We start from the raw sequence: 27744 nt of genomic DNA on the forward strand, positions 1-27744 counted from the left end.
TAGTATCCCTAATATCGTCATTCATCGTACATGTAGCAAATGAAGTGTTAGTTAATCCTTTATAAGTTAGTATTATATACTAGTCAAAAGTTATAAAATTTATGTATGACTATTTATGTGCAATGGTGCAGATTAAATTTGAAAAAAAAGTACATATAATATTATTAGTATGTATTTTACAAATACACTACTTCAATCGTAAAATAAAGTGCAAAGTTGTAAATTAGATCCGTCACTGATATTTTGTAAGTTTCATCATATGGGAAATGCTTATTTTGTAAGTTTCAGCATATGGGAAATGCTGGAGTGCACGACATAACAGTCGTGTAAAACACACGAGTGATGATATGGCAACAAATTAATGTTTAATTTTTTTTACTTCAAAAAAAAGAAAATTATTGTTTGACTTTTTAATTTAAGAAAACAAAACAGTGTTCTCTTTCTCAGAACCACCGTGCTCAACGTTCCCAATCCGAACTTTAAACCATCAAACACTGTTTAGGATCGCAGCAAATGAAATCAAGAAAAAGGGTTATAATTTTTCTCAATCCAAACTCATCTTTCTCAATTCAAGAATGAAATTGAGGAAAAATTTTAAGGTTTGCTTAAATTCCACTTTTATTCTATTTCAATTACTACATACAAAAGTTTGAGTATTGATTTCTTGTTACCTTCCTAGTACTCCATCAGTTTCTCTCTCTTTGATTTTTTATATATTTTTTGAGTTTTTGCATTGTATTTGATTCTAAACGGTGTTGAATTTGTTGTTGGTTTTAGATGTGGCCAAACCTTATTCAAAAATTGGAGGACTTTATGTCATCGAAACTATGTTTCTGAACTTACATGAACCAGTTAACCAGTTAAAGGTCAGATTTTGTTTTCTTAATTTGTTCTATCATATTCTGACCGTTTTCTTTCATATTCCTAAGCCTTTCAGCATTGCATTGGTAATGTTTGAAGGAAAAGTCTGCATTGCTTGCAGCTTTAATTAGTAGTTATAAGAAAAGAAAACAAGTGTGTATATCAAACTGAATTTCTAATTATTGAAAGCACTTATATGCTATAAGCACTTAAATAGAAATGCCTTATTTTCCTGGGGTCTTCATTCATGTCCTTATTATGATGGTTTATCAATCATATGGTGTTGTGCCTACAAAAAACACATAAATGTAAGAATTGGTGATTTATATTAAATCTTGACTATATCAGTAGGAGAAAGAAAAAAAGGAACCAATACCTTTAAAAGTTATGAACATGTAATATTATGATTTATGCTTTCAGAATAATATGGGACCTGTTAAACAAATATATTGAATCAGAAACTTCCATAATATGAATATAAATGTTCAACCAAAAGTAAAGAGTACTTTTATTTATTTGGACCTGATTTACTTCAACAAAATATTTTTGATTTGGATTGAAGGGAGCTAAATTTGCTTGAATTCTCTATTGTGTGTCAATCCCATCAATGATCTGAGATGTAGAAAACTCAGCTTTTTCAGTTTCTTGAAGTCTAGAAAGACACAGACCCTGCCACAACAAATATAAAATTAGACATACATGCTATTACATTTAACTAGAGAAAATAAACTTGTAAATTTTCAAGGTCACCTCTTCTTGGCTGAGATAACTGTTACTCTTTTTGTTTCTATTTTGTGTTTTCTTTCTTAAAACCTTCTTCTGCACAATTTGATCAACTTTAGAAGCCTTCCTTTTTGAGGGAGGACGCCTTTACTTCGAGTTGCTGTAGGATCAACAATTTTAGCCATCTGATTTTGAACTAAACCGTCTTCTTCTATAATGACAGAAGAACTTCCTTCACAGTTTAAATCAATTTTCAATTCGTTGATCCGATTCATCACTTTCAATAAATCATCTTCAGTATGTATCCCCATAGAAACAACTTCGTAAAAGGCATCACATGCTTTACCAACTAGTTGCAATTCAACATTTCCGGCTAAATGATCAAACCCACATTTAATAAGTGTGTGTCTCCACTTAATATCATTCCTCCACCTTGACAAAATATAACAAGACGACACTGACTCAGTTTTACCTGTGAGCTGAAGAACACAAAGGATGTGTCTGCATAAAATGCCTTTAAACTCAAATAAGCAGCAAGCACATTGTATTTCGAAGTCTTTCTCATTGAACAGCCAAGAAAAGGTTTTCGTATCCTCATTCGACAATAGGGCACAACCTAACAAAACTGATTGACTGTGATGATTGACTCCAACAAAAGGGGCAAAAGGCATGTCATATTTATTTGTTAAATAAGTGGTATCAAAAGTTATGATTTCACCAAAATACTCATAAGTAGCCCTACTTCTCGCATCTACCCAGAATACATTTCGCAAACGACTTTTGTCATCCACATCCATCACATAATAAAATTGACTATTTTTCATTTGCATTATGACAAAATAGTTTTGAATAGCTTCAACATCTCCTATCCCAAGTCGAAGTCGTCTTACTTTGTCCATGTAATTTCTACAATCTTTTTCTCCAAAAGTAAGATTATCATATCCATTTGCTTCAACAACCATATATCGGAAATTTCTGCTTACATTAATACCAGCTTGATCATTAATATCCAACCTCCTTTTTGTATGAGGATCCAAATTCTTATTGCATCTAAAATATATAGATTTTGTTGGGCTTAATTCATGACTATGCTCAAGAGCAACTTTTGTAATTGCAATTTTTTCATCTAAAGACTGACACATATTTACTCTAGCCATACATTGTGCTCTTATGATAGGATTTGGTTTCAAAAGGTTCTTTGTGTTACTCACATAGCTTCTTGCACAAGTACATCCTAGAGTAAAGTATTTTTTTTTTCCATCCTTTGCATTTTTTGAATTGATTTTAACAGTTCCAAAACCCATACATCTAGCATAGCTCTTATAATATCTGGTAACTTCTTCTTCATAATTAAATGTCATCCCAATCCTAGATTCTTCATTTGCTTGAACAATATTTGCTTCTAAATTTTAATCACTATTTTCATTTAGGTGATCAACCTCCTCTTGGACAGAAGAAGTAGATCCCGTCTCCACTAATGCAGAAAATTTTACAAAACACAAACTTAAACTAATCAACTAAATTAACAAGTGGATATAACATGATTTCTATATATCTAACTAAATAAAATAGAAGACAAAAAAAAAAAAAATAAGCCAAATTATTCCTACTTACTTGTGGAATTGAATGTTGAAACAGGGGAATCAAAGTAAGGTGATGTTTGAGGAGGGAGATGCAGCGATGCAGTTATCGTTGTGCGGCGAGAATCGTGGCGGTGAATGCAACATCGGCGATGGTAGAGCAGACAACAACGGCGACGAAACGACAAAGGCTTGTAGACTTGGTGGTGAGATCAACCAATTAGTGGCAGTTAAATTGCATTTGGCGCTGCAAACATGGGAGTGATTTTCAGTTGCTTTTTTTATTTTATACAAAATAAATAAGAATAAAAAATAAAATAAGAGAGTGTGCGTGACTTTTCCACTGAGCACGTGAGTCGTGTATTGTCGTGCGTTTTAAATGTCGTGTGAAATAGCAATGCTCTTCATCATATTTCAACAAGTTCCAAATTTTGACGGCTATTTACCATTTACGTGTTTTCTTTTAATTATTTGTACATAAGTAAATTTATACATTTTTATTTCTTTAATTTGGTTGATTGTTGGATTGTTATCTGACAATACAACACATGCACAAATTCATGCAAACTCAGAGTACTCAGAGTAGAGAAGGAGATTAAAGAAAATAAACTTATCTACGTACATAAATATACTCAAAACGGAAGTATTGATTGAAACACTTACACGCTTTTGTACGAAGTTGAAAGGTAAAACATTATAAATGGAAGATATTATCAATGCTAGTGCAACTCACAGCAAAAAAAGTGTGAATCGGAGCTTCTTCCGGAATCAAAGCTTCTTCTTGAATTGGGGCTTCTTCCTGAATCAGAGCTTCTTCCTGAATCTGGATCCGAGCATTATGCTCCTCCTCTGCTTCGTCCAACAATTGTTGACCGTCATTAACAAACCGTGTGCCATCGAGAAACTTATGCTTTTTCTGATTCCCTTCGTCAGAATTGGGATCGGAGGACCTCTTTTGTGGAAAGAGTGAATGTTTATAGGGGGAGAAAGATGACACTGTATTTTTCACTTTTTACTGAAAAGTTCTTAATTATTTTACTGTTCATAGGCTATATACATATATGGATGGATGTGTTTCTTTTCTTATTTGAGAGCTTAGCAAATTGATGAGGTATATTTATTTTGGTTGATATTTAATTAGATAAGTAAAGTTAGATCGATGACATGCTAGTTTCTATGGTTGAGATTTGACTAGATGATGTGAAATTTTGAAGTTTGTAAAGTGAAAGAGTAGTGTTTTTTTTCGAGGAAAAAGTAGTGCAGTTATCGAAAGAAAGAATACAGGGATGTTAGCTAACGGGGCAGTGTGGTAAATAAATTAAAATCTTAGACCACATCTTTTTTTTTTTGGGTACAAGACCACATTCTTTCTTTACTTTACAAACTTTGTCAATTCCATTATATATTTTGTCAATTCCATTGTATTTTTAAATTAAAATTTACTCTTTGTTTTTAAATTTAAATATCTTGAGTCCACATTCTTTGCACTTCTTGTCAATTCCATTATATTTTTTGTGCACTTGTTTCTTTTTCTTTTTTCTTTTTTATAGTTGAAGCTAAATATTTGAGAATATTTATTTAAATATATATACCATCTTTTAAAAATTTTATATATATATATATATATATATATATATATATATATATATAAGTATATTAATTCAAGGTGCTTATTTTTAGTTACACAAAATATAATGGAATTGAAGATGTCTCTATGTTTTATAAATTGTTAAGTTAAATGTTCTAAGACAATTTATAAGTATAAAAAAAAATATTATTTTAGGGACCAAATCAATGATTTAATCTAATTAAATATGTATAGACAATTCTGTCAAAAAAAAAATATGTATAGACAAAAAAAATCTTTTTTTTTGTTTAAGGAAAAAAAGAATCTTATATACTTTAAGAAGCAATCACTTATGTGAACCAACTTCAAGAGTGTGTAAGAGAATTGAAAATGTAAAATCAAAAGATAATTATCTCGATTTTTTTTTGAAAGATTTGTCTCAAATTATTTGTTCTTTTGATAATACTAATGCAACATTTTTTTTTCTATCAATGTACCATTATCTATTGTATTTTTTTGAAAGGATTATCTATTGTATTTTAGTCACCATAACTACTCTACTAACTATAGTTAATAAGAATAGTTTAGTAAATGACATACGGTTGAAGTTAATCCAATTAATCATTTAATAATCAAGGTTAATGTGTAGAATATGTTTCGATCCTCACAATACTCTTCAAATAAAATCGCATGAGTTATCATTGAGTGTAAAGTTATCTAGTGGAGCTCCTCAATTGGTTGCAGAGGAATAGAAAATGAAGACACTATACACTGACAGAACAAACCTTATTAATTTACCATTTTGCCACTCTTCCCAATTCTTCTCTCCAAACCCAAATGTTCCATCATTATTCATTCCTTCCACACATACCAGAAAATTAACACCAAAATCTTCTTCCATTTCCTTAAAAAACACTCTCTTTTCTCCGATTCAAGCTTCAATGGCTTCATCAACAGTCACAGAAGACACAAACAAACCATTCTCCGTTCTCTTTGTATGTCTTGGCAACATCTGTAGAAGCCCAGCTGCTGAAGGTGTTTTCACAGACTTAGTTAAGAAAAGGGGTTTTGATTCAAAGTTCAGAATTGATTCTGCTGGTACAATCGGTTATCATGAAGTGGGTATATCTTTAAACATCTCTATATCAAATAAAAATGTGATTTTTATGAGAAAAAGTTGATTTCTTATGTTGGGTTTTTTTAGATTGTTTAAAAAGTTTATTTTTTTAAAGTTCAAATTTGATTATATTGGTTGGTACATTCAATTATCATGAAGTGGGTATATCTTTAAACGTTTTTTATATGAAATAAAAATGTGATTTTTATTTTATGTGAAAATATTATATTTTTTGGTTTTTTTTTTATGATGTGTTTTTGAAGATTGTTTAAAAAGTTTTTTTTTTTCTCTGTGAAGGGTAATGAAGCTGATTCTAGAATGAAGGCAGCTTCTAAAAGACGTGGGATTCAGATCACTTCAATTTCAAGGCCAATCAAGCCTTCTGATTTTGTTGAGTTTGATCTTATTCTTGCTATGGACAAGCAAAATAGAGGTATTGTATGAGATGTTACAATCTGAATCGGGTTGATATTGGGTAGTTTATGTTTATTGTTATTTCAATTTCTTTTTTTAGTAAATTGTAATGGACCTTGTTGTTTTTGATTTAGAGGATATAATGGAAGCTTTTAGTAGATGGAAGTTTAGAGATCCTTTACCCGAAGATGCACATAAAAAGGTGAGTAAGTTCAAACAAGAATTCAACCCCTTTATCGAAGGCAGTGTTGTCAATCGCAGAAAATAACTTTTTGTTCAAATTCCGGTACGCTATAATGTTGTAGCGACTATTTGACAATACTTTCTACTAAATCATGTATTGTGGAACAACTATGGTTTGTTAAGTGCTTGTTTGTTTATCCAGTGACCTACCGCTACTGCACGTTTTGATCTATTTCCACCGTGATTTAGAAAAGCTGCTAGTTGTAGCTTCTTATCCAACGTGACTATTCACCGTGATATTATAAGCTTCCAAACACATGCTAAAATTGTAACTGTAATGCAGCTAGCTATTTGACAACAAATGAAAGTTTTATAAATTCTAGCAAAAAATAAGTAATTTTTTTCTGGCTGGCTCAAAGCAAGTTTTTGTCAGACAACTTAAATTAAGGACTTGAACCGCTTTATATTTGTGAGTAAAACCTTTGTTGCATTTGTTTTGAATATGTTTTTCAAGCATGATAGGGAGTTTGGGATGATGCAGGTTAAGTTGATGTGCTCATATTGTAAGAAGCATGATGAAACTGAAGTCCCGGATCCTTACTATGGTGGACCTCAAGGTTTTGAGAAGGTATGCTGTTCATGATAGGTTATTATTAGTTCACTCTTGTTTCATTTTTTGTATGGAGACGTTGAATATCATTTACCAGTGCAAAGATAGTCTTGAATATGTTGCTATTTTGTTTGATGAGTTTAATTGAATCACTCATATATAGCACTACCACTTCTCATGAAAGGCATGTCCAGCCTCCAACACGACACTAACACACGCGGTTACATTCAATTATATTTTTTTTTCAAATTATTACCAGTGTTGATGTGTGAGTGCTGTGTCTGGTGCCTGTGTTGGTCTTTCAAATCTCGAATGTCTAGTGAAATAGTTCAGTGTTGGAATTATATTGTGAATAGTTTATTCATGCAATTAATAGTAGAAGATTGTCTGACTGAAATCAACTAATCATAGTTGGTGTCTTTGATGATAATATTTTTGTCATTGGATTGCATATATTCCAATGCGAGGAATGCTAGGAACACTCTTTTCAACACTCACCCTCTTATTATGTGAAATCCATGTAGGTCCTACACTTTGAAAATGCATTCTTCATAAAGTAGTGGGATCCACATGGATTTACCCAATAAAAAAAAGTGTTCCTTGCACTAGCAATTCCAGTGCACATACTTGGTACTTGAACTTATGTGCAAAAGTCTTGCAAAGAAATCTCTGCTTCTAAATACATTTTAAATTGGAAATTTTGCTTTTGCATTTCTCGGGTGCACACAAACAGCATACTTCACATAGAATCGAAAAACTACATTTTGGAGTCCAGAAATAGTTTATAAACAGTATGTATCAGTCTCAAGCAAAAATAATAATTGATGTCATAATGTACATCAGGTCTCAAATCGTGATTTTGCATAAAATCCACATATTATCATTTGAAAACACTATCTTGCTGCACATCATTCTTTACTCTCTGTTGATTATCTGCGTATGATCATCATGTTGCACTTGCAGGTGTTAGATATGCTTGAAGATGCTTGTGAATCATTGCTGGATAGCATTTTGGCAGAAAATAAACATATACAAGAATCCTAACACCTTTTAATAGCCGGAAGATCCAATCTTGGGATTAAGCTGTAGAGGTTGGCGGTTTTCATGGATGTTAGAGTACCTTGTTGTTTCATTGTCCGAAATCCATGGCTTCTATATATTAGGAAGTTTAGACCATGCCTATCCAAGAATTTAAGTCACAAATGCACAATTTTTTTTCTTCTCTTTTATTCATTGTTGTGTTACCCATTGAATATTGAGACTCAGCAGATTATAGTTATATAGCATAGTTAAGAATATTTTGAATCTGTTGACATGCACATTGATTACAAGGTACTGCATTGTGCCCAATCAAATTGGACCCTCTCCTTCCAATTATCAAGTTATATTTTGACTGGTAAATTGGGAATATTTAACATGTTCAGGGTAGTGTATGAGAGTTTTAAATAAATGGAAAAGAATTAAGGGACTTTTTTATTGTAACTAATAATATGTCAATGTGAATTGCAAACTTACAATTGCTTCAACAGTTGTGTTACAATAGACCATATATTAGACGAATAACCACATACATGTATCCAAGTTATAGGTTAAATATTTTCAATTCCAAGTAGTAAGATATGGCTACGTTCAACTTTAGGGTCGCGCCCTTCAATTTCCCATTCAAAAGAGACACTAAGTTGAACCTTTTCATAAAGGGAGATAAAGCTTCACAAACATATATTTTACCAAAGGTCATAAATTACTTTGATCACAATCTCTTTTTTGTTGGAAAAAGTACTTTAATAAGTAATTCTTATTTTCATTCACAAGAACTGAATATCTAAAAATCGTTGAAAAGGAAATTTGAAGCTGAGGCAGGTTAGTTTCTCTTGCCCCAATCCTACGTTTGTTAACACAAAATGGCAATGCACGAGGAAATAAACTTCCATTTTGATGAAGAAAACCATCTTTATATGCTCTACTCAACTTAACCACAGATAGTGACGGATTAGTTCAGATGGACGAATGAGCACGCAGTCACCATTTGAAGAAAAAAAAAAGGTAGTAAAGTTCTTGAAGATTCCATTCGTTCAATTAAAAAAAAGATATAAAATAGAAGTTTGATTAGAACTTACTGCGCAGAAGTATATCTGAATTCATTGGTCTGTGGATGAGAGAAACTTTTGTTAACAATATAGAGAATCATTATATATTTAGAAGAGAGAACAAAACAACAAAGTTGACCAAAATTTAAGAATATAAATATTACTAATATATAGTGAAATATAAATAAATTAAACTACCATTAACCCAATTATAACAAAAGACCCAATATTTTTTTTTTCTTTTTTGAATCAGCATATATTATGACTAGACATACCAAAGGAACAGCAGTAGCACACAAGTACAAAAAAAAACATTAACACCCTACGCACAATTGAGCACCCAGTTTAGTACCTATGCCAACCCATAAAATCTATAAATCTTTAAGGTTTTTGGTAGCAAATAATAAGAATCCCTTTCCTCCTTCCTTCAAAAAAAAAAAAAGAATCCCTTGGTGCCAGCTCATAGAATAAACATGATGCAATATTTCCTTTGCTTAAACTCTATTGTCAAGATAACACTTTGAAAATTCAATCGCTCCCTCCAAATTCGCCAAATTGAAAACAATAACACAATATGGATGCCATACTTGTCTTCAAAAACCTTTGCAAATCTTTCTAAAAATGCCATATCACACAATATGAATGTCATACTTGTCTTCAAGAACCCGTTTTCAAAGAGAATTGTCCATTTGGATCAACCGCCATCTCCATTTAATAAGAAAACTTAAATTAATCAATTTAACGTCTTTGACATCTAAGACCACTCTTGGTCCCTGGTTGACAAATCCTCCTCCAACTCACCCAATTAATCTTCTTTCCCACCCTCACCCCTTCTCAAAGGAATTTTCTTTGTATATAGATAACCATCTTTATAACTGAATTAAGAAGCACAATTCTACCTCCAAGACTCACATATACTTGGTACTCAGAGAATTTAATCTACTCCTTAATTGATCCAACAACGGTTTCCAAGTATCTAACCTTCTAGAATTTGCACCTACCGGTAATCCCAAATATCTAAACACTCAATAACTTCTTATTTAACACCCTCTCGAAATACTTATTATCTAACACCTTTAAGTAAACTGGAATGTTAACAATGATGGTTTGTTAAAAAATTTATACACTGTAGCTGCTATTTGACAACATTATATTGAACACATTTTGAGATGGAAAAGTAGCAGCCATAGAAGATAGCAGCCAATGGAAAATAGTTCACCTTGTATTGATCTAAAAAAATTCTAATAATAATGTGCAGATATCAATTTTGAGATGTGGCTGTGAACACATTTTTCCTATTGTTGATTTGAAACATAATAATCACATCCTTGCCTTAAGGCTAAAACAATTGAAAGTCACCAGGTTCTGCTCATAGAATGGTACCATCAACAAACCTAAATTTGTTCATGGTCACTGCCATCGACTTAACTCAATTCTGGCAAGTGTAACAAAATCGGAATCATTAGAATGAGGAAGAAAGAAAAGGTCCGAAACATCTTCCATTAAGATATATGTAAATACATTTGGTGTAACATAACTATACCGGATTACAAAAAATAAGTACAATGGAACAAAAAATCGAGTACATTCAGTACATTTTAGGGAATATGCATTTGAAAGAGGAAAGGCCACACAAAGTATGAAAATGAAATACAAGATGAGGGACCAAACAACTCTTCAAACATCCACATATAATGTGAATGAAAATAACACCAATTGCTCAAACTTCAAATTAACGACAGTTAATCAACAATAATCCATGAAGTCACCACTAATCAAAGCAAGAACAAAATAAAAAACATAACCATAAATTAAAATATCGGTTGCAGTTAAATCTCATTCCGAAGTGACAAAGTGGTGCATCCTCGCATTGAAGACAAGGTGATATCAAACTCTCAACACATACTTCTGGTTTCTGTATTCAAACTTAGTAAACTTAAAAGTTCCATTCTTGGAATCGTAAACAACCAAATTCCATTTGCCATTTCCAATACACTGCAACAGTACTTTGTCATCCTCAAATGTATATAAAACCTTGATCAACATATATGATTTACCATGATCTTGCATGTTAGAAAGAGTGAACAATTTAGTCCAAGACTCTTGAATTCCATATTCCTTCATGATCCAAAACATCATTACCAGAAATTTTCCACTCTGTCTAGTAGATACAACACCAAAAAGACGTTCCTGAATGCTTTTCCAAAAATAGGTACCCAAGATATGAACGTCCACATCAGTTTTGAAGATTACCGAGGTTCGAACCCGGAGCTAAGCTCACGAGGGACTCACAAATAAGTTCTGTTATAACGAGTTAGGGATTAAAGTCCGCACAAAAATAATGGAAAACAAACTTTTTTGAGATTACCTTCCTTCTTTTCCATCCATATCAAAACATATTATGGCAGCACCTTTTACTTTTTTTCACATTTTTTAAGAAAGGTAGTTAGTGCAATTAATGTCTATTTTGTATGTTAATATTACCAAATTTTCCTTTGTTTGTATGTATTAAATTTGAGTTTACATATTTCAAGACAAGTTAGTAGCATTAATTAAAAGTATGTTTATGAAAAAAATAATAAATGAATCTAGTAATTTGAAAAGAGGTTTATATTTAATAACAAATTTTTAGTCAAATGTGTTTTTTTTTTTGTGGTGGCTGGGGTTTGAACCCCGGACCTTGCAACTGAGCTAAGCTCACGAGGACAGTCAAATGAGTGTTTACATATAGGGACAGAGCGAGAGGGAGTATATTTGTTAGGCATTTATATGGATAATACATAAACTATGTTTTGGAGTCTAGATGTAATATGTATCAATCTCATATAAATAATTTTTTTAATGGCAAATATTAGTACTTATTTGTTAGATTAATATTTTACTCTTTGCTCGGGTTTGAACCTAAGAACTTTAAATTCTTTTCACTTAGCTCTAGCTCAAACCAGTTGAACTATTCAACCTTTACTTGCAGTGTATTAATCGTTGCTGGATGACATTTTTGCTGAATAACAGATTCCTAATCCCCTTTTAATAGCCAGAAGTTACAATCCTGGTATTAAGCTATAATGATTAGTGGCTTTCATGGATTGTTTCCTCATTGAGTAGGGACTCGGCATATTATAGCATAGTTAAGATTAATTGAATCTGTTGACATGCACATCAGAAGAATGATCTACATTTTGTCCAATCTGTTGACTCACATCTCCAGTCTGTGGTTTTGTCAACATGTTGCTTGTTTTAAATCCCACCATCCATATCAAACATAACAACCCTCATTGATCTTGAGCTAAGTGGGAATTTCCTCGCAAGTCAAATTCCTTCAGAGCTTGGATTGTTGAAAAACTTGCAACAGCTTGAACATTGCTATAACAGCCATGTCGGTAACATCCGTGAGGAGCTTCAAAATCTCACCAAGCTTGTCGATTTGTATATGTCAGTGAACTATCCTTTCTTCTGTTTGCAGCCTTCCTATGTTTCATGTTTTACATGTTTCGTATCAGTAACAACCGTTTAGAAGGTTTGGTTCCAAAGTGACTCTTAAGTTTACCACATTTCAATCATAGTAACAGTTTGACCAGTCCAATTCTTGAGATTTCTAGAAACTTTTTCAACTTTAACTTCAAGTGAGCAAAATTTCAAGACATATAACTCCGACAATCTCTTGAGCTATTAGCCTTGTCGAAATTGATTTCAGTTATAAATTTCTCTATGGTCCAATCCCTTCATAAATTGGTAACCTTAGAAAACTTAATTTGCTTGTGTTACAAGGGAACAAGCTGGTTCATTCTTCTTTAGAGTTACTCAACCTTCTTGATCTTTCCAACAATCTCTTAACTGAGAACATCCCCAAAAGCCTCTCTGTGTCGTTGTCTAATTCCGTTAACTATCACACTACCTTTTTTCTGTTCCAATTCCTCCAAAATTGATCAAAGGAGGTTTGGTTTATGAGTGATGATGTCAGTGTATGCTAATTCATCTGATAAAAAAAAAAAAATTCTATTATGCTCACATGGTCACAAGAGTAAGAAAGTTAACACTATTTGGGTAGCTGGTGTATTTGGTGTTTTGTTTTTTGTAGGAGTTGCTTTGTTCTTGGTGAAACAAAGACGCAGCTGTGGTCGAACATGAGGATACACTCTCTTCATCATGTTATACTGTTATTCCTTACAAGTTTGGACTGTAGCTTCTTGGTTACCTAGCCCGAGGTAAATAAATTCGCAGCATAATTTATATAGAGTGATCATCATTCAAGTATGGACAAAGAATTCAATCAATGTAAGTTGTCATAATTTGATAACGCCTTTCATTTTGAAATGCTTTTCAAGTATGACCTTGAAAATGATCGACCGTCGAGTGGTTTGCATCCTACACTACATACTTGATGCAAATAACTGAGGATAACAGTAGATCGATAAGGATCTAAAAGAATAACCAATAATAATAATATAACAGTAAATCATTCAGAATCTAGAAAAAATAATGTTTAGTATGAAGCATAGAGGCTCTCTCCATTTATCATATCTGCATTAAAAGCCATTTTTACCTTAAACAAATCAAGTTTGTATGGTAGAAGGAAGCATGAAGACTAAGGATAGAAAATGAACGATATTTTGATATTGATCTGAAATAAAGGCATGTGAGTCAGGTAAAGGCCATACTAAAGGTTGATAACATAGAAATAGTTCAAGTGTTAACTGTAGCCAAAACAAAATAATAGAAGGTTGTATTTTGCTGAAAGGCTAGTGTGAATGATCTTAAAAATTTCTAATAATTAATAATGTGGCTTTGAACGCAATTTTCCATTGTTGATTCTAAACACAATAATCATATCCTTGCCTTAAGGCTAAAACAATCAAAAGCCACCAGGTTCTGCTCATAGAATGCTACCATCAACAAACCTAAATTTGTTCATGGTCACTGCCATCGACTAAATTCCAGCAAGTGTAAATTAACCAGAATCATTAGATTGAGCATAAAAGAAAAGGAAACTGTTACTATGATTGAAAATAATTAATAGATTCCTAATACTCCTTTAAAACTTACTACCTCCGTCTTTTCACCAAAAAGAAAAGGTCTGAAACATCTTCCATTAAGATTCATAACTGAAGAAATAAACCACATGTTCAATCATTATTTGACTGAACATAACTATATCAGAAACAAATTTGTAGTGCAACTCGTCCAATTTTTTACCAATTGCAAAAAATAAGTACAATGAAACAAAAAATTGAGTACAATCAATACATTTTAGGGAATATGCATTTTTGAAAGAGGAAAGGCTGCGCAAAGTATAAAAATAATGGAATAACACCAATTGCTCAAACTTCAAATTAACCACAATTAATCAACAATAATCCATGAAATCACCGGTAACAAAATAAAAAACATTAACATAAATTAAAATATAGGTTGTAGTTAAATCTCATGCTGAAGTGACATAGCACAACATCCTAGCATTAAAAACAAGGTGATATCAAACTCTCAACACATACTTCTAGGAAGTTGCATTCAAACTTAGTAAGCTTAAAAGTTCCATTAATTAAATCGTAAACAACCAAAATCCATTTGCCATTTCCAATACACTGCAGCAGTACTTTGTCATCCTCAAAAGTATATAAAACCTTGAACAACATATAAGATTTACTAGGATCTTGCATGTTAGAAAGAGTGAACAATTTAGTCCAAGACTCTTGAATTCCATATTCCTTCATGACCCAAACATCATTACCAGAAATTATGCACAAGAAATCTCTTAACACACCCAAGGTCAAGTTGGACACATCCACTCCTTCATCATCAGGAGGCAAAACCTTTCGACAAAATTCTTTCTCCAAATCAAAAGAAACAATAAAGAGTGCACTTTGCCGGTATTTATCAATAGATGTCAGCCAATTAATTGTGCCGCTCACAAATATTACATACTGCTTAGTACATACATCACCAAAAGGACACTCCTGAATGCTTTTCCAAAAATTAGTACCCAAGGTATGAACCATCATATCAGTTTTGTTGACATAATTAAGATTATTATCAAGTACGGTGTATCCCAAAACAACAACCACCTTGTAATTGTCCGTTGAAGAATCATAGCCAAAGCCAAAGCCGGATGTGAGGTTAATAACGTGACCGATTGCCTTCTCAAGAAGTGGCAATTCCTTGAATTTTCTAATGGAAGGGTTCCACAATAGAACATGAATAGAAGAAGTTTGGTATAAGTCGGCAATACAAAGGATACCGTTGCAAGAGGCAACAATGGAAGGTAGATAAAAACTGGTGGAAGGAAAGCTGAGATGCATGACGTCGGTGGTTACGTCGTCGGTGAAAACGGAGTGGAGTGTATATGACTTGAGAAGGAATTTACTTCGTCCGTGGTTACGTCTTATTCTATGAATGCGGCATGTGGTTGACATGCGAAGGTGCTTCTTGGAAAATTTAGGATGAGAGATGAGAGAATTCCATGAATTACATACACATCGAAGTTGAAGGAGGAGCTTCACTGGTAACCTACACAGAATTTCTTCAATGAGGTCGAAAGGAAGAATGGGAAGTGAATCATCATCGGATGAGAATGACGGCGGTGATATTAGGGTTAGCTGCTTGTTCATGGCGGCATATGTTTCCTCCATTGGAGAGAATGAAGGTGGCGGCAGATGTTAGGGTTATTCTCTCTCAACAACAATAGCCTTCCTTACTTATATAGAAAAAGAATATCTAATAGATTTTTCTAAGTTTTTTTTTTTTTGGTAGTAATAGACAGTGAAGATTTATTTTATTCTTTTACAATTTTTGTGCAAATCAATATAGGGATCACAAAAATAAAATCAAATATAGTCCCTCACAAATAAGTTCATCTTTCATACCGAGTTAGGGATTAATTTATCTTCAAAATAAAAATGTTAGTGATTACCTTAAGTTTTATTTATTTTTTGTAGAGATTAAAGTCCACACAGAAATTATGGAAGACAGTATTTCCACCATAATATATTTGTTAAGTACTATTTATGAAGAACACACAAACAATGTTTTGGAGTCTAGAAATAGTATGTATCAATCTCATACAAATAATTTTTTTAAATGGCAAATATTAGTACTTATTAATATTTTACTCTTTGCTCGGATTTGAACTTAAGGGGGATGTATTGGATTATAATTTTAAGGGATTTTAAAAGACTTTTTAATTATGAAAAAGTCTTGTGGTATTTAATCAAGACTCTTTGCAATTTAAAAAAAGTTTTGTGGTATTCAATCAAGATTCTTTGTCATTTTAAAAAAATCTTGAAGTATTCAATCAAGACTTTTCATCACTTAAAAAAGTCTCATTGTATTCAAATTTTAAAGGATTGTTTAATAAATTAGATTTTGCTGGATTTTATGGGATTTTTTAATGAAATTTTAACAAAAAAAAAATCTTTCATGAAGACATAAGATTTCATGGGATTACTTTTCTTTGAAAGTTACTATCTCTTTCTTATCCCTTCTTCTTCTCTCTTCTCCCTTCTCTCTCTCTCTCCTCTCCTTTCTCCCTCCTCTCTCTCCCTTCTCTCTCTCTCTCTCTCTCTCTCTCCTCTCTTTTCTCCCTTCTGTCTCTCTCTCTCTCTCCTCTCTTTTCTCCCTTCTCTCTTCCCTCTCTCTCTCTATCTCTCATAAAAATAAAATAAAAAATAAGAGTATGAATTGAAAATATTATGATAGAGAGTGTGTTGTAATCATTTCTTTTCAATGAGTCCTTAAAATTCATAAAATCTTGTGAAATCTTATAAATCGATAAAATCCTTTAAAATCTTATGATTTAAATCCATTGAAATCCAAATTGAAAATCCTGATAGTCTTTTAAAATCATGAAAGTCATTAAAATCCTACAAAATCTTTTAAAATCTTTGAGACTTTTTTAAGCAAAAATTGTTCTTTAAAGTCATAATCCAATACACCCCCAAAGACTTTAAATTTTTTCCCCTACAGGTGTTAGATTTGCTTGAAGATGCTTGTTAATCATTGCTGGGTGAATCTGTCGACATGCACATCAAAAGAATGATTACAAGGATCTAAATTTTGTCCAATTAGTTGACTCACATCTATTTTTATTTTTTGAAATTTTTAAAGCATCTTGTTAACGCCGGAGCACTCTTTAAGCATGTTTTCAATTTCCAATGCATTGATTGTACAAACTTTCATAAAAAATTACTATTTAAGGTCCTTAACCAGTGCCCCAGGGGCACTCGTTAACATTTCCCATTTTTAAATCAAACAAATTTTAAAAACATCTGAAAATTGTTAACAAACAAATGAGTAGGAATAATTGGATTTTTTTTTTTATTCTTAGGTATATCATTCTAGGGAATGTGATTGCATACCCCAAGTTATTTCCAAGTGAAGTTTTGACTGGTAAATCAGGTAACATGTACTATACTAAAGGTAGTGCACTAGAGTTTCAAAAAACTGGGAATAAATTGAGGGACTTGCCGTAATAATTAAAAAAGTGAGACAAAATTAGAACAAAAAAATTATTGAGAACTAAGACACATACACACGTAGATGTATCCAATTTATAGAAGAAATATTTCCATTTTCATGTAAATGTCATAAAATATAAAGGAGACATGCCTAATAAAATTGAGGAAAGGTTAGAGGATTCTTTGAACACTGGACTATGGTCACCAAGATTTCTTTTACAAAGATTGAACTTCATTGCAATCCAACTCTTTAAGAATTTACATTTTACCACATAAATTTTCTTCCCAAAAATAGGAAGGCACAAAAACAAGCCCGGATGAATTATGCACGAAAAGTATTTTCCATATATATATATATATTGTGCAAATTCTTGAGACTACCTAGAATAGCTGATGTCTGGGGCACATGTTAACCCCCAAATATAAAATGGCATAAGTTCAAAATGATGTTAATGCAGTTTTAAGCAAATATACAAAATAACAATACCAAAAAATCTAACCAATATACATGAGTCACTTGGGTTAGCCCTAATACTTTCTTAATACAACTCCAGGTATTTCTATCTAGTCACATTTTACTTGTCTCTAAAAACAGTCTCGCACCAAACAAAAGGATGCACATAGCAGGAGCTAACGTCATGGAAGATCCATTTGATGATCATTGTCATTGTCACCATCATAATATTCATCGTCACGCTGGATGTGCTTGTCTTGAGTGTGCTCTAGAAAGAGGATTATCAAAATCAATAAACTAAGATTTCACACCAAGTCAACATAGGGAATAAAGAAAAATAAATAAAAAGTTATTTCTCCTTACGATCATTGCGCTCATCAGGGTTCTGCAAATCTTCATCGATATCAGGAATGTAGAAGTCAGGTGGGACCTGCAATTAACCCATTTAGAACATATTATTAGTTAATGCATTGGCTGTGTCAGCTTTGGTTAAAAGTGGTTTTATCATGACAGCACAGAAGGAGGTTGAATTCAAACCACGCTAGTCCAAAAAGAAAAACCTACTAGCTAGAGATAATGATTGATAAATCCTGAAATTATATGTTCACTAACATGCTATAACTTATGACCTAAGTGATAGATTTCAGTCTTCTGCACGACTTTTGATCACCACTGTCCGCAGTCTACTAACGATTCTCATTTTAAAGTTAGAAGCACCATCATGAGGGCTCTTTTTTAATTCATTTCTTTAAAAATAAACCTCTCGCGGCAAATAATTGATTTAGAGAGCTAATACTTCACTACATGATCACTCTAAGTTTAAAACAAAACAGATCATCACAACAAAGAAATTTATGTAAAAAAACTGAGACTGCCTTCTGGGCAGGGTATCCCGATTTCAAGGAGGAACTCACCTCTTGCATTTGCACACTCGGAGCGTGTTGGATGCAGCGCAGATTTTCCATGACTTGCATTTTTATAGTGCTAAGATATGATTTGCTATTTAAATTTTCCTGATCAATTCAAAGAAGAAAATTAATGAGAACATAAACACATTTCACTGCACATTGCAGAGTCTAAACTAAAATTATAACAATGTGTATTTGATCATATCCTATGTAATTTGAAGTATCAAAATTCAGACTTGAAACTCTGAGTCTCAAGTCAATTTTAAAAATAAATAGAAGTCCAGGTAAATATATAGATAATATAAACAAGACTATTGACAATTACATACTATAAACCCATTTGGAATCTTCAATGAGAAGTCTGGTCCAAAATATTTGATATAATCATTCTCCGGGATCTCTGCACAAGAGAGACAAAGCAGTTGAAAAATATTGACTTTAGAAATAACAAGACATAATTTACATCTGAAATTCAAATTCAACACATTGGAAAAGAGATACAAGAAACTACCATCAACCAAAATCTAAAAAACCCAATCTGATAGGTGTGAACACATGAATAGTTTCTAATACGCCCTCACATAAGAGCTATTTGCACTTCAAGCGTGAACACCTATGCCTATCTGATTCTACAACTCAATCTTTTTTTTTAAATTTAGAAGGTGGGTATGGTGACAGTCGTAGAGGCTCTTAAACCATTACATGAGCTGATTATCCCGAGCGCTTAAGATATTAGGCGGAGAAGTATGAATGGTTTTTTGTTATGTTTCTAAAAAATAATTTAGTAGTTTGCAGTGTGACGACAGATTACATAGTCTATCAGGGCACCTTCAAGCAAAAGCAAAAGCAACCAGTGAGGTTGGAAAAAGGTGAGGCAAACCATATTAGAATCATGATAAACACTAGTTAGGTCACAAATCATTCTCTAGGCAGATATTGCAGGAGATTACAATGAAGAAATTACAACATTGCAACCTCTCATATCATATGCCTCATAACGGGTATTTGGTAGAGTTTTCTCTGTCGTTCCAAGAGTGTGAAGTAAAGCCAAAGTAGTTCCAAAGAAAAAAAAAAAAAAAAATCGCTTCACAATTCACATGGCAGTATCTATCTCTATGTTTTTTTTAAAAGTTTTAATAGTGAATATTTTTTTATAGTAAAAGAACAATGAATATTAAATCCAATTCATAAAGAACATAAATTTCAGGAAAATATGCCGCAATTTAACATTTGCAAAGAGGCTAACTTAATATACCATTTGGAAGCTCCGTATCTAGAAGAACTCCAGTTTCAACTGTCCAACATCGAGCAACATTTTCTTTTGTGTATCCCCCACCTCCAGTGACCTGTGGCAGAAATCCACTCATGTAAATCCCACTCATTGTACAGGTGAATGGAAGGCAAAAATAAAGTGATATAAACCCACCAGTAAGGGCACATTAAATTTCTTTACGAATCTAACACATTCAGCATGTCCTGCACCATAGGTATCAACAATTGTGAGGAAGAACAAGGCCAAAGGGTTGTAACAGAATGATGATATTTTCACCAGAATGGGAAATTTACTGGGAAATAAGCACCATCAATAGAGAGATTGAAGCAGCCCAAGCGATCTCCAGCAAGTGAATCTGCTCCACACTGTAGAACTATGGCACCAGGTTGATATGTTTCAACTACTTTGGAAATAATCTATATCGCAAGAATTTCAAAAGGTTCAGAGAACAAACCATCAAGCCAAAAGTAACAATAATGAATGCCTTATTGAAGTTGCAATTCGGCCAAAAGAACATAAGAACTTACAGTCTTGAAAAGTCTAGTGAAGCTAGAGTCATCAATTCCATCCTTGAGTGGGACATTTATGGCATAAAATTTCCCTTCTCTTTCTCCTATTTCCTTCAATAAGGTAAAATCAGTTCAAATCATTCCAATCTATTGAGAGCTTCCGAAATGTTTCAAACACAGGATATTCAATTTAGCATATGCACAGAGGGAACAGTGATATCCCAATCCATAACAATTTATACAATTGAAACATCAATCTTATAAAAGAGGTGATTACTACAATCAAAACACTAAAAATACAAACAGAATAAAGAAAATCACCTTAGCATCCCCTGTTCCTGGAAAGAACAAATCTCCATACTTGTGAAAACTGACTGTCATAACCCTGTCACATCAAACTTTAACATTTAATAAAATAGAGAATAATCACGTGCAGTATGGCAAAAATATCGTCTCTGAATATAACATGAAAGCAAGTTCTGTGTACCAACTCAGAATATTATATTTAGAGGAGAGCGAATAAGGCATGGCATGATTATTGTAAATAGGCTATTCAAATCTAATCATCTAATGATATGAATACAAAGCTTACACAGCACCCATTCTATTCCAAGGTCAAAGTTGATGGTTTCGAAGAAAACATTTAAAGGTTTGAAATTTATAATGATATTGTTTTGATAACTTGAAGGTTCTCAACACTTTGAACTTCCTAAATCTGATAAAATATAAGAAAGTAGCAGACCTGTCAGTGAAGTAGAAAGCTTCTTCTACACCATCTCCATGGTGCACATCTATATCAATATACAAAACACGGGGATGATGTTTAAGAAGCTCTAAGATCCCTAAAACCAAGTCATTGATGTAACAAAATCCAGAGGCTTCACATTTCTTGGCATGATGTAATCCACCAGCCCAGTTTATAGCAATATCACACAGTTTATTGTTCAATCGGCGTGCAGCATCTGCAGGTACATGTTAGTCAGCATAAATTAGACAAACAAGGCATGACCAAATTAAAGAGAATCACAAAATCATGGTAAGAAATGTACGAAAAAAATGTAATCATATCATCATTGTATCTTGGGAAATTTACAGTCTATCTCATTTATGAGGCATGTTAGTGATGAATTTTCCAGGGCACCAGCCACAATTTCAATTTTTTTAATCCTAAATTTTCGTGTAGTTTATATAGCTTTCAGATGCCATTTATAATGACTCTGGAGAATATTTTGTTGTGCATAATTTGGTTGCTAGGAAAATGTCCACTTATGATCATTCCAGTACATTTTCATCTTCATTGTTCATGTAACATTTCAATCGGCTCTTCAGGCTGGTAACTATTCCAGCCACTCACAAAGTTGTAACAAGATTAAAGCATAATAGACTTTAGCCTCAACATGACTGTTAATAAACGAAAAATAGCTTGTAATATCTTCATTGTATATAAGATAATCTCTTAAGTTTGATGCATGTTATCATATATCTCATGGTTTGTTTCCTTCGCCTTATAGGAGTCTAGAGTTAGTATAATTTAAGGTTAGTCCAATACGTTAGTCCTTTTCCAACTGGTTCTTCATATCAATTACGTTAGTCCTTTTTATTCCTCCCCTATCTAAATCCCTATAGTTTCAAGTTTCAACAATAAACATATTACCTATAGTTCCACCAGCGTACATCTGACAAAATTCAAATAAGTTGTCAAACACAGGACAGTCTTCTCCGAGATTATCTGACAGAAATGATCAACAATAAAGGTGAAACTTGTTATTAGCTAAACAATGAACAGAAAATATTAAGATAAAAACATTAGGATAGGAGAATGTTAACATGAGAAATTAAATATCAACTATTGAAAGTGAGGATGCAAGCTATTATTGAGAGGAAAAGTAACAACAATTTGAGGGTAAAAAGATTTGCTATCTTCCATATAACTTCCCAACCACCGCCTCCTTTCTCTCTTTAAAAAGACGGACTATCCTTATTCTCCAGTTAGATAGGTATAAGACAGTTTAAAATATAAAAACCTTGAAGCCAATCAACAAAACAAAACAAAACTAACGATATGAAATAGTTTTCAGTGGTTCAAAGCTTAATTATTAAGGATGCGGAACACAAGTCTAATGATTATAATATCTAAGACAAATTATGTCAAGAATCTTTAGAATGCAAAAGAAATTAAATCAAATATATACTCAAATTGATAGACTTCAGTCTCCACTTTCCCTCTATTTCTCTAACATAGAAAATATAATAAACAGCAATAAATTCTATCATTGTTTCTTACTTTGTATAAATCAAAAAATTTAAAATCACAGGGACTTATCAGTTTAAAATTGAGAAAAGCATACATTTGGCCAGTTCATCGGAGAACAAGTGCTGAGTGTCAGGCGTAATCCTGTGCAAAAACTCGACATAATCAGCAGAGTGAAACTGGGCAAGCTCAACAGGATAAGCTTTGTGTGGGCGCTGCATCATATAAAGAAGAAATAATCTGAATAACATTATTTACGTAATCAGCCACAACTATCAACAAATGGCAACAAAATACCAAACATACAAATAAAAATGAAACAGACAACATGTGTTACTGACATAAACTTCCATCTTCTTATGAAGATCATACGAGAGAACAAGATGGTGAGTCATGCAAAGACGGTGAGGCTTCATGGGATGGTTTGGCCCAAAGTAAACACTACCGACATCACCTGCAACATGAAATTTAAGTAATTGAGTTCAAGAAAACATACAAATAAACAATGTTTATTAAATACTTAAAATGAAAAAACTAATGAGTACTTAAGATTGAAAAGCTCCTCACAGAACTTGAGTGGTATTAAACGTACTACTTCCCTTGCCTAACAGCATGAAAATAACAAAAATTAATGCAAATTGATTTATAGTGACAGCAAAATAATTAATAACTCAGATTACATTTTTGGTCCTTGTAGCTTGACTTTGACAAATGACTGATTTTGGTCAATGCCACTTCAAATTATAAGTGTATAAGATAGGTTAGCCTTGAGTAGCTTGTATCTAGTGTTAACCTTGTAACAGCCAGCTGTTTACAGCTGGCATCTGCACTGACATGTGTCAGTTCAGATTCAGGTTAACCTGCTATAGCAGGTAACCTCTCATCTTGGTCTCACCCTACTTACACAAGCCTCTCTTCCTCTAACATACTGGGATCATGCCTTTTTAGCCTCTGTTTACCTCATCAATAGACTTCCCACTGCCTCTCTAAACTTTCAAATCCCTTACCAAGTTTTATACCATCAAAAACCCAATTATAATTTTTTAAAGGTTTTTGGTTGTGCTTGTTTCCCTTTATTCAGGCCCTATAATGCTCACAAGTTTGATTTTAGATCTCATGAGTGTCTGTTTCTAGGTTACTCTTCATCCCATAAGGGTTACAAATGTTTATCTCCTAGTGGCAGAATTTCCATCTCTAAAGATGTCCTCTTCAATGAATATAGGTTTCCCTATTATGATTTGTTTACTGATAAGCCTTATGACCCTCTTACTCCTGTTAGGGATGTCTCTCTTTCATCTCTTCCTATACACAACTCTCTTGTCAGTCTCCCTAAACTTTTTACCACACATATTTCCCCATCCTCTCCTTCTGATACATCTGCTACTTCACCCATATATACTGTCTCTTCTCCTAACTCTGAATCTGCATCTTCTGCTGATTCTTCTCCGCAGTTAGTTTCCTCTCAGTCTGTTTCTGATTCAACTCCTATTCCTCCTGTTAATACTCATCCCATGACAACTCGTTCCAAGTCTGGTATAGTTCTGCCACGTGTCAACCCTACTCTTTTGTTGACTGACACTGAACCTAAGTTAAACAGGCCTTGGCTGATCCTCAATGGAAAAATGCTATGCAGGAAGAGTATGATGATCTTCAGAAAAATAATACATGGTCACTCGTTTATCTACCACCCAATAGAAAAGCAATTGGTTGTAAATGGGTGTTTAGAGTTAAGGAATATTCTTATGGTTCAGTTAATAGATACAAAGCACGCTTGGTTGCTAAGGGTTTTCATCAACTTCAAGGGTTTGATTTCACTGAAACTTTTTCTCCAGTTGTGAAACCAATTACCATCAGGTTGATTCTTACTCTTGCTATTTCCTACAAGTGGCCTATTCAACAACTGGATGTCAACAATGTCTTTCTCAATGGCATTCTTGAGGAAGAAGTTTATATGCAACAACCTCCAGGTTTTGAAAATGGTGATTCTGGTTTGGTTTGCAAACTTCACAAGGCATTGTATGGTCTGAAACAGGCCCCTAGACAGTGGTTTGATAGACTTAAAGTTACTCTTCTTCAATTTGGTTTTCAAGCAAGCAACTGTGATCCCTCTCTCTTTACCTATGCCAAACAGAAACAGGTTGTATATCTCCTTGTGTATGTTGATGATATCATCATCACATGCAGTTCCTCATCCCTTGTTACTTCCCTGATTACTAAGCTTGACTCTGTTTTTAGTCCGAAACATCTTGGTCAGTTAGACTATTTCCTTGGCATAGAGGTTAAACATCTTCCTAACCATACTTTACTGCTCACTCAAAGTAAATACATCAGAGATCTTCTCTCTAAAACCAATATGCTTGAGTGTAACTCCATCAATACACCTATGGTATCCAGCTGCAAGCTCTCTAAACATGGTTCAGATCACTTTCAGGATATCTCTCTATACAGATCAGTTGTAGGCTCACTTCAATATGCCACTATCACAAGATCAGAAATTTCATACTCTGTCAACAAAGTATGTCAGTTTATGTCTCAGCCTCTTGAATCTCATTGGGTTGCAGTCAAAATAATAAGGTATCTAAAAGGCACCCTACACTATGGTTTGAAGTTGTACCCTGCCCCAACCCATAAGCCTCTTTACAAGTGTTTTGTGATGCTGACTGGGCAGCAGATCCTAATGATAGAAGATCCACTTCTGGTTCTGCTATTTTCTTTGGTCCTAATGTTATCTCTTGGTGGTCTAGAAAGCAACCTGTTGTTGCCGGATCAAGCACAGAAGCAGAATACAGGGCCTTAGCTCAAGCCACTGCAGATGCTCTTTGGATTCAGACATTACTCAGAGCTCACTGTTCCTTTTTCCTCTCCTGTTATTCTCTGTGACAACCAGTCAGCAGTCTTATTGGCTCACAATCCTATTTTACACTCAAGGACAAAACACATGGAGATTGACCCTTTCTTTGTTAGAGAAAAGGTCCTGGCAAAGCAGTTGTCTGTTGTGCATATTCCTGGTACAGATCAGCGGGCTGACATTCTTACTAAACCAGTATCTACAGCCAAGTTTCTTCTTATGCGCTCCAAACTCAATGTTGCTGAAGCCCCACCTTGAGTTTCAGGGGGGTGTATAAGTGTATAAGATAGGTTAGCCTTGAGTAGCTTGTATCTAGTGTTAACCTTGTAACAGCCAGCTGTTTACAGCTGGCATCTGCACTGACATGTGTTAGTTCAGATTCAGGTTAACCTGCTATAGCAGGTAACCTCTCAAGCTCTTATATAAAACCTCTTGTAACTGTTTCTATCAATCAATGCAAAACAGAATTTGTGATAAAGAAGTTAGTTAGAGAATGCTCTCAGTTTCTCTGTAGTTTTACACAAATGCTTAAACCAAGTTCACATACTTTTCACATCAGAGAGATGTGGCCACCGTTACTACTCTATCCAATTTTTTGGAAAATGGACCCTCTCCTTCCTCTCCATACAAAATTATAAGTGTAAGGGGAGAGAGAAGATGATTTAAAACAGTCTCCCATGACATGATTATTGATTAAAACTATAAATCTGATATGATCGTTAATGCATTGTCAGTCCAATTGTTAATAACAGTTCACTTTGTGGAATTTCTTGTCCTATCACAAAATGTCATCCTCATTGACTCACTCAATTGTACATTACCAATATCAAGGTTCTGTATAAACAACTTATCGGCAACTTATATCACAAGCGCTTATTATGATAAGTGGTTATGTACAAGCTATTTCTATACCAAAAGCTAAAACTAAATTAAATTAAATTGTTTTCATGTAAGCTATAAGCAGTTTTCATAAGCTATTTTAGAGAACTTATGAAAATGAGCTGAAAAACAGCTTATCAACAATGCCATAAGCTGTTTCAACAAGCTCTCCCAAACAACATCACAAAACTTACGCCAGAATATAAACTCAAATATGTCAATCCAAACAAGCCCCAATTGAAGCAGATTTCAATAATGCAAAAACTATGAGAACCTATAAAACACCGACACACACACTTGACGCGACTCTAACAAGTTGACACAGGTAATAATTTATGAAAATGAAATTGATTAAACCTAAATTAACGGAAAACAAATAAACTTAAATTTCTTACAGTTGCATTTTCGAAACACGAAAAGCCTTAACATTCAACAACAACAAGAACTTGGATCCGAAACCTAAAACAATTCTAAAAGCAAGTTCCATTCCTTACACATCACATGAATGAAGTTAGGGTTTCGAGGAACATGAATAAACAGAGCTATAAATAAATTCAAAAAATCACTTCTACGCAGAATAACCAACCGATTCAGCTAAAGAAGAAAACGCGATTATTAGAGTATGAGAGTGGAAATGGATAGAGAAGAAAAGAGAAAACGCACCGTCGTAGAAGTAAGAGATTCTGTCCTTGGAGCGCATTATCGGTTGAAGAGTGTTGGTTTTAGCAAAGGAAGAAAATGGTAGGCACCGTCGCACGCACTACAGTGCCATTATCAGTTGCCGGAGCTTTTTCTCTCTGCTGTCTACTCGACCCTTCGTGGAATATTATTATTATTCGATACTTTTCTCTTAAACGACGTCGTTTTCTCAAAAAAATAAAAAATTATCTCAAAATTTGTGTATTCAACGGATTGAAACATTAAAAAGTAATTTTTTTACATAAAAGTTATCAATTGTTTCTATTTTTTATGACAATTGTTAACGAGACCCAATTTTTTTTAAAGGAAATGGACACAAGTTTAAAAATTA

The 27744-nt window shown here is 33.3% G+C and overlaps 3 protein-coding genes and 2 long non-coding RNA genes across 7 annotated transcripts; 2 read left to right on the forward strand and 3 right to left on the reverse strand.

The window, feature by feature from the left end:
- The first annotated feature begins 424 nt into the window (after nt 1–424).
- LOC120580249 (uncharacterized) lies at nt 425–3308 on the forward strand. The gene is made up of 3 exons (XR_005645952.1): nt 425–599; nt 778–866; nt 3223–3308. It is a non-coding gene; the product is annotated as an uncharacterized lncRNA (long non-coding RNA).
- On the reverse strand, nt 1102–1497 carry LOC120580250 (uncharacterized). Its single transcript, XR_005645953.1, has 3 exons — nt 1384–1497; nt 1238–1294; nt 1102–1150 (listed from the first exon to the last, which is right to left on the reverse strand). It is a non-coding gene; the product is annotated as an uncharacterized lncRNA (long non-coding RNA).
- Nucleotides 3309–5409: 2101 nt separating the features above from the next.
- On the forward strand, nt 5410–8472 carry LOC11446253 (putative low molecular weight protein-tyrosine-phosphatase slr0328). The gene is made up of 5 exons (XM_003606184.4): nt 5410–5849; nt 6146–6281; nt 6397–6464; nt 6987–7073; nt 8019–8472. Exons 1-5 carry the CDS (start codon nt 5487–5489, stop codon nt 8097–8099), a joined length of 735 nt encoding a protein of 244 aa, XP_003606232.2. The 5' UTR covers nt 5410–5486; the 3' UTR covers nt 8100–8472.
- Nucleotides 8473–14598: 6126 nt separating this feature from the next.
- On the reverse strand, nt 14599–15768 carry LOC120579959 (F-box/kelch-repeat protein At3g23880). Its single transcript, XM_039832737.1, has one exon. The coding sequence runs from the start codon at nt 15766–15768 to the stop codon at nt 14599–14601; it is 1170 nt and encodes a 389-aa protein (XP_039688671.1).
- Nucleotides 15769–17914: 2146 nt separating this feature from the next.
- LOC11446252 (histone deacetylase 9) lies at nt 17915–27414 on the reverse strand. Of its 3 annotated transcripts, none has more exons than XM_003606189.4 (14): nt 27378–27414; nt 23329–23441; nt 23085–23202; nt 22391–22465; nt 21479–21698; nt 21058–21121; nt 20755–20847; nt 20535–20643; nt 20381–20430; nt 20210–20300; nt 19284–19354; nt 18961–19059; nt 18410–18476; nt 17915–18314 (listed from the first exon to the last, which is right to left on the reverse strand). In XM_003606189.4, the coding sequence occupies exons 1-14, from the start codon at nt 27412–27414 to the stop codon at nt 18229–18231; spliced, it is 1293 nt and encodes a 430-aa protein (XP_003606237.2). In that variant the 3' UTR covers nt 17915–18228. The 3 variants fall into 3 exon arrangements, with proteins under 3 accessions (XP_003606237.2, XP_013455859.2, XP_039689340.1); XM_013600405.3 differs by lacking the exon at nt 27378–27414 and adding an exon at nt 23668–24014 and having other exon boundaries at nt 18111–18314; XM_039833406.1 differs by lacking the exon at nt 27378–27414 and adding an exon at nt 23533–23554 and having other exon boundaries at nt 18111–18314.
- Nucleotides 27415–27744: the final 330 nt, after the last annotated feature.

The sequence above is a fragment of the Medicago truncatula genome, chromosome 4, assembly GCF_003473485.1.
Source record: "Medicago truncatula cultivar Jemalong A17 chromosome 4, MtrunA17r5.0-ANR, whole genome shotgun sequence".
Classification (NCBI taxonomy): Eukaryota; Viridiplantae; Streptophyta; class Magnoliopsida; order Fabales; family Fabaceae; genus Medicago; species Medicago truncatula.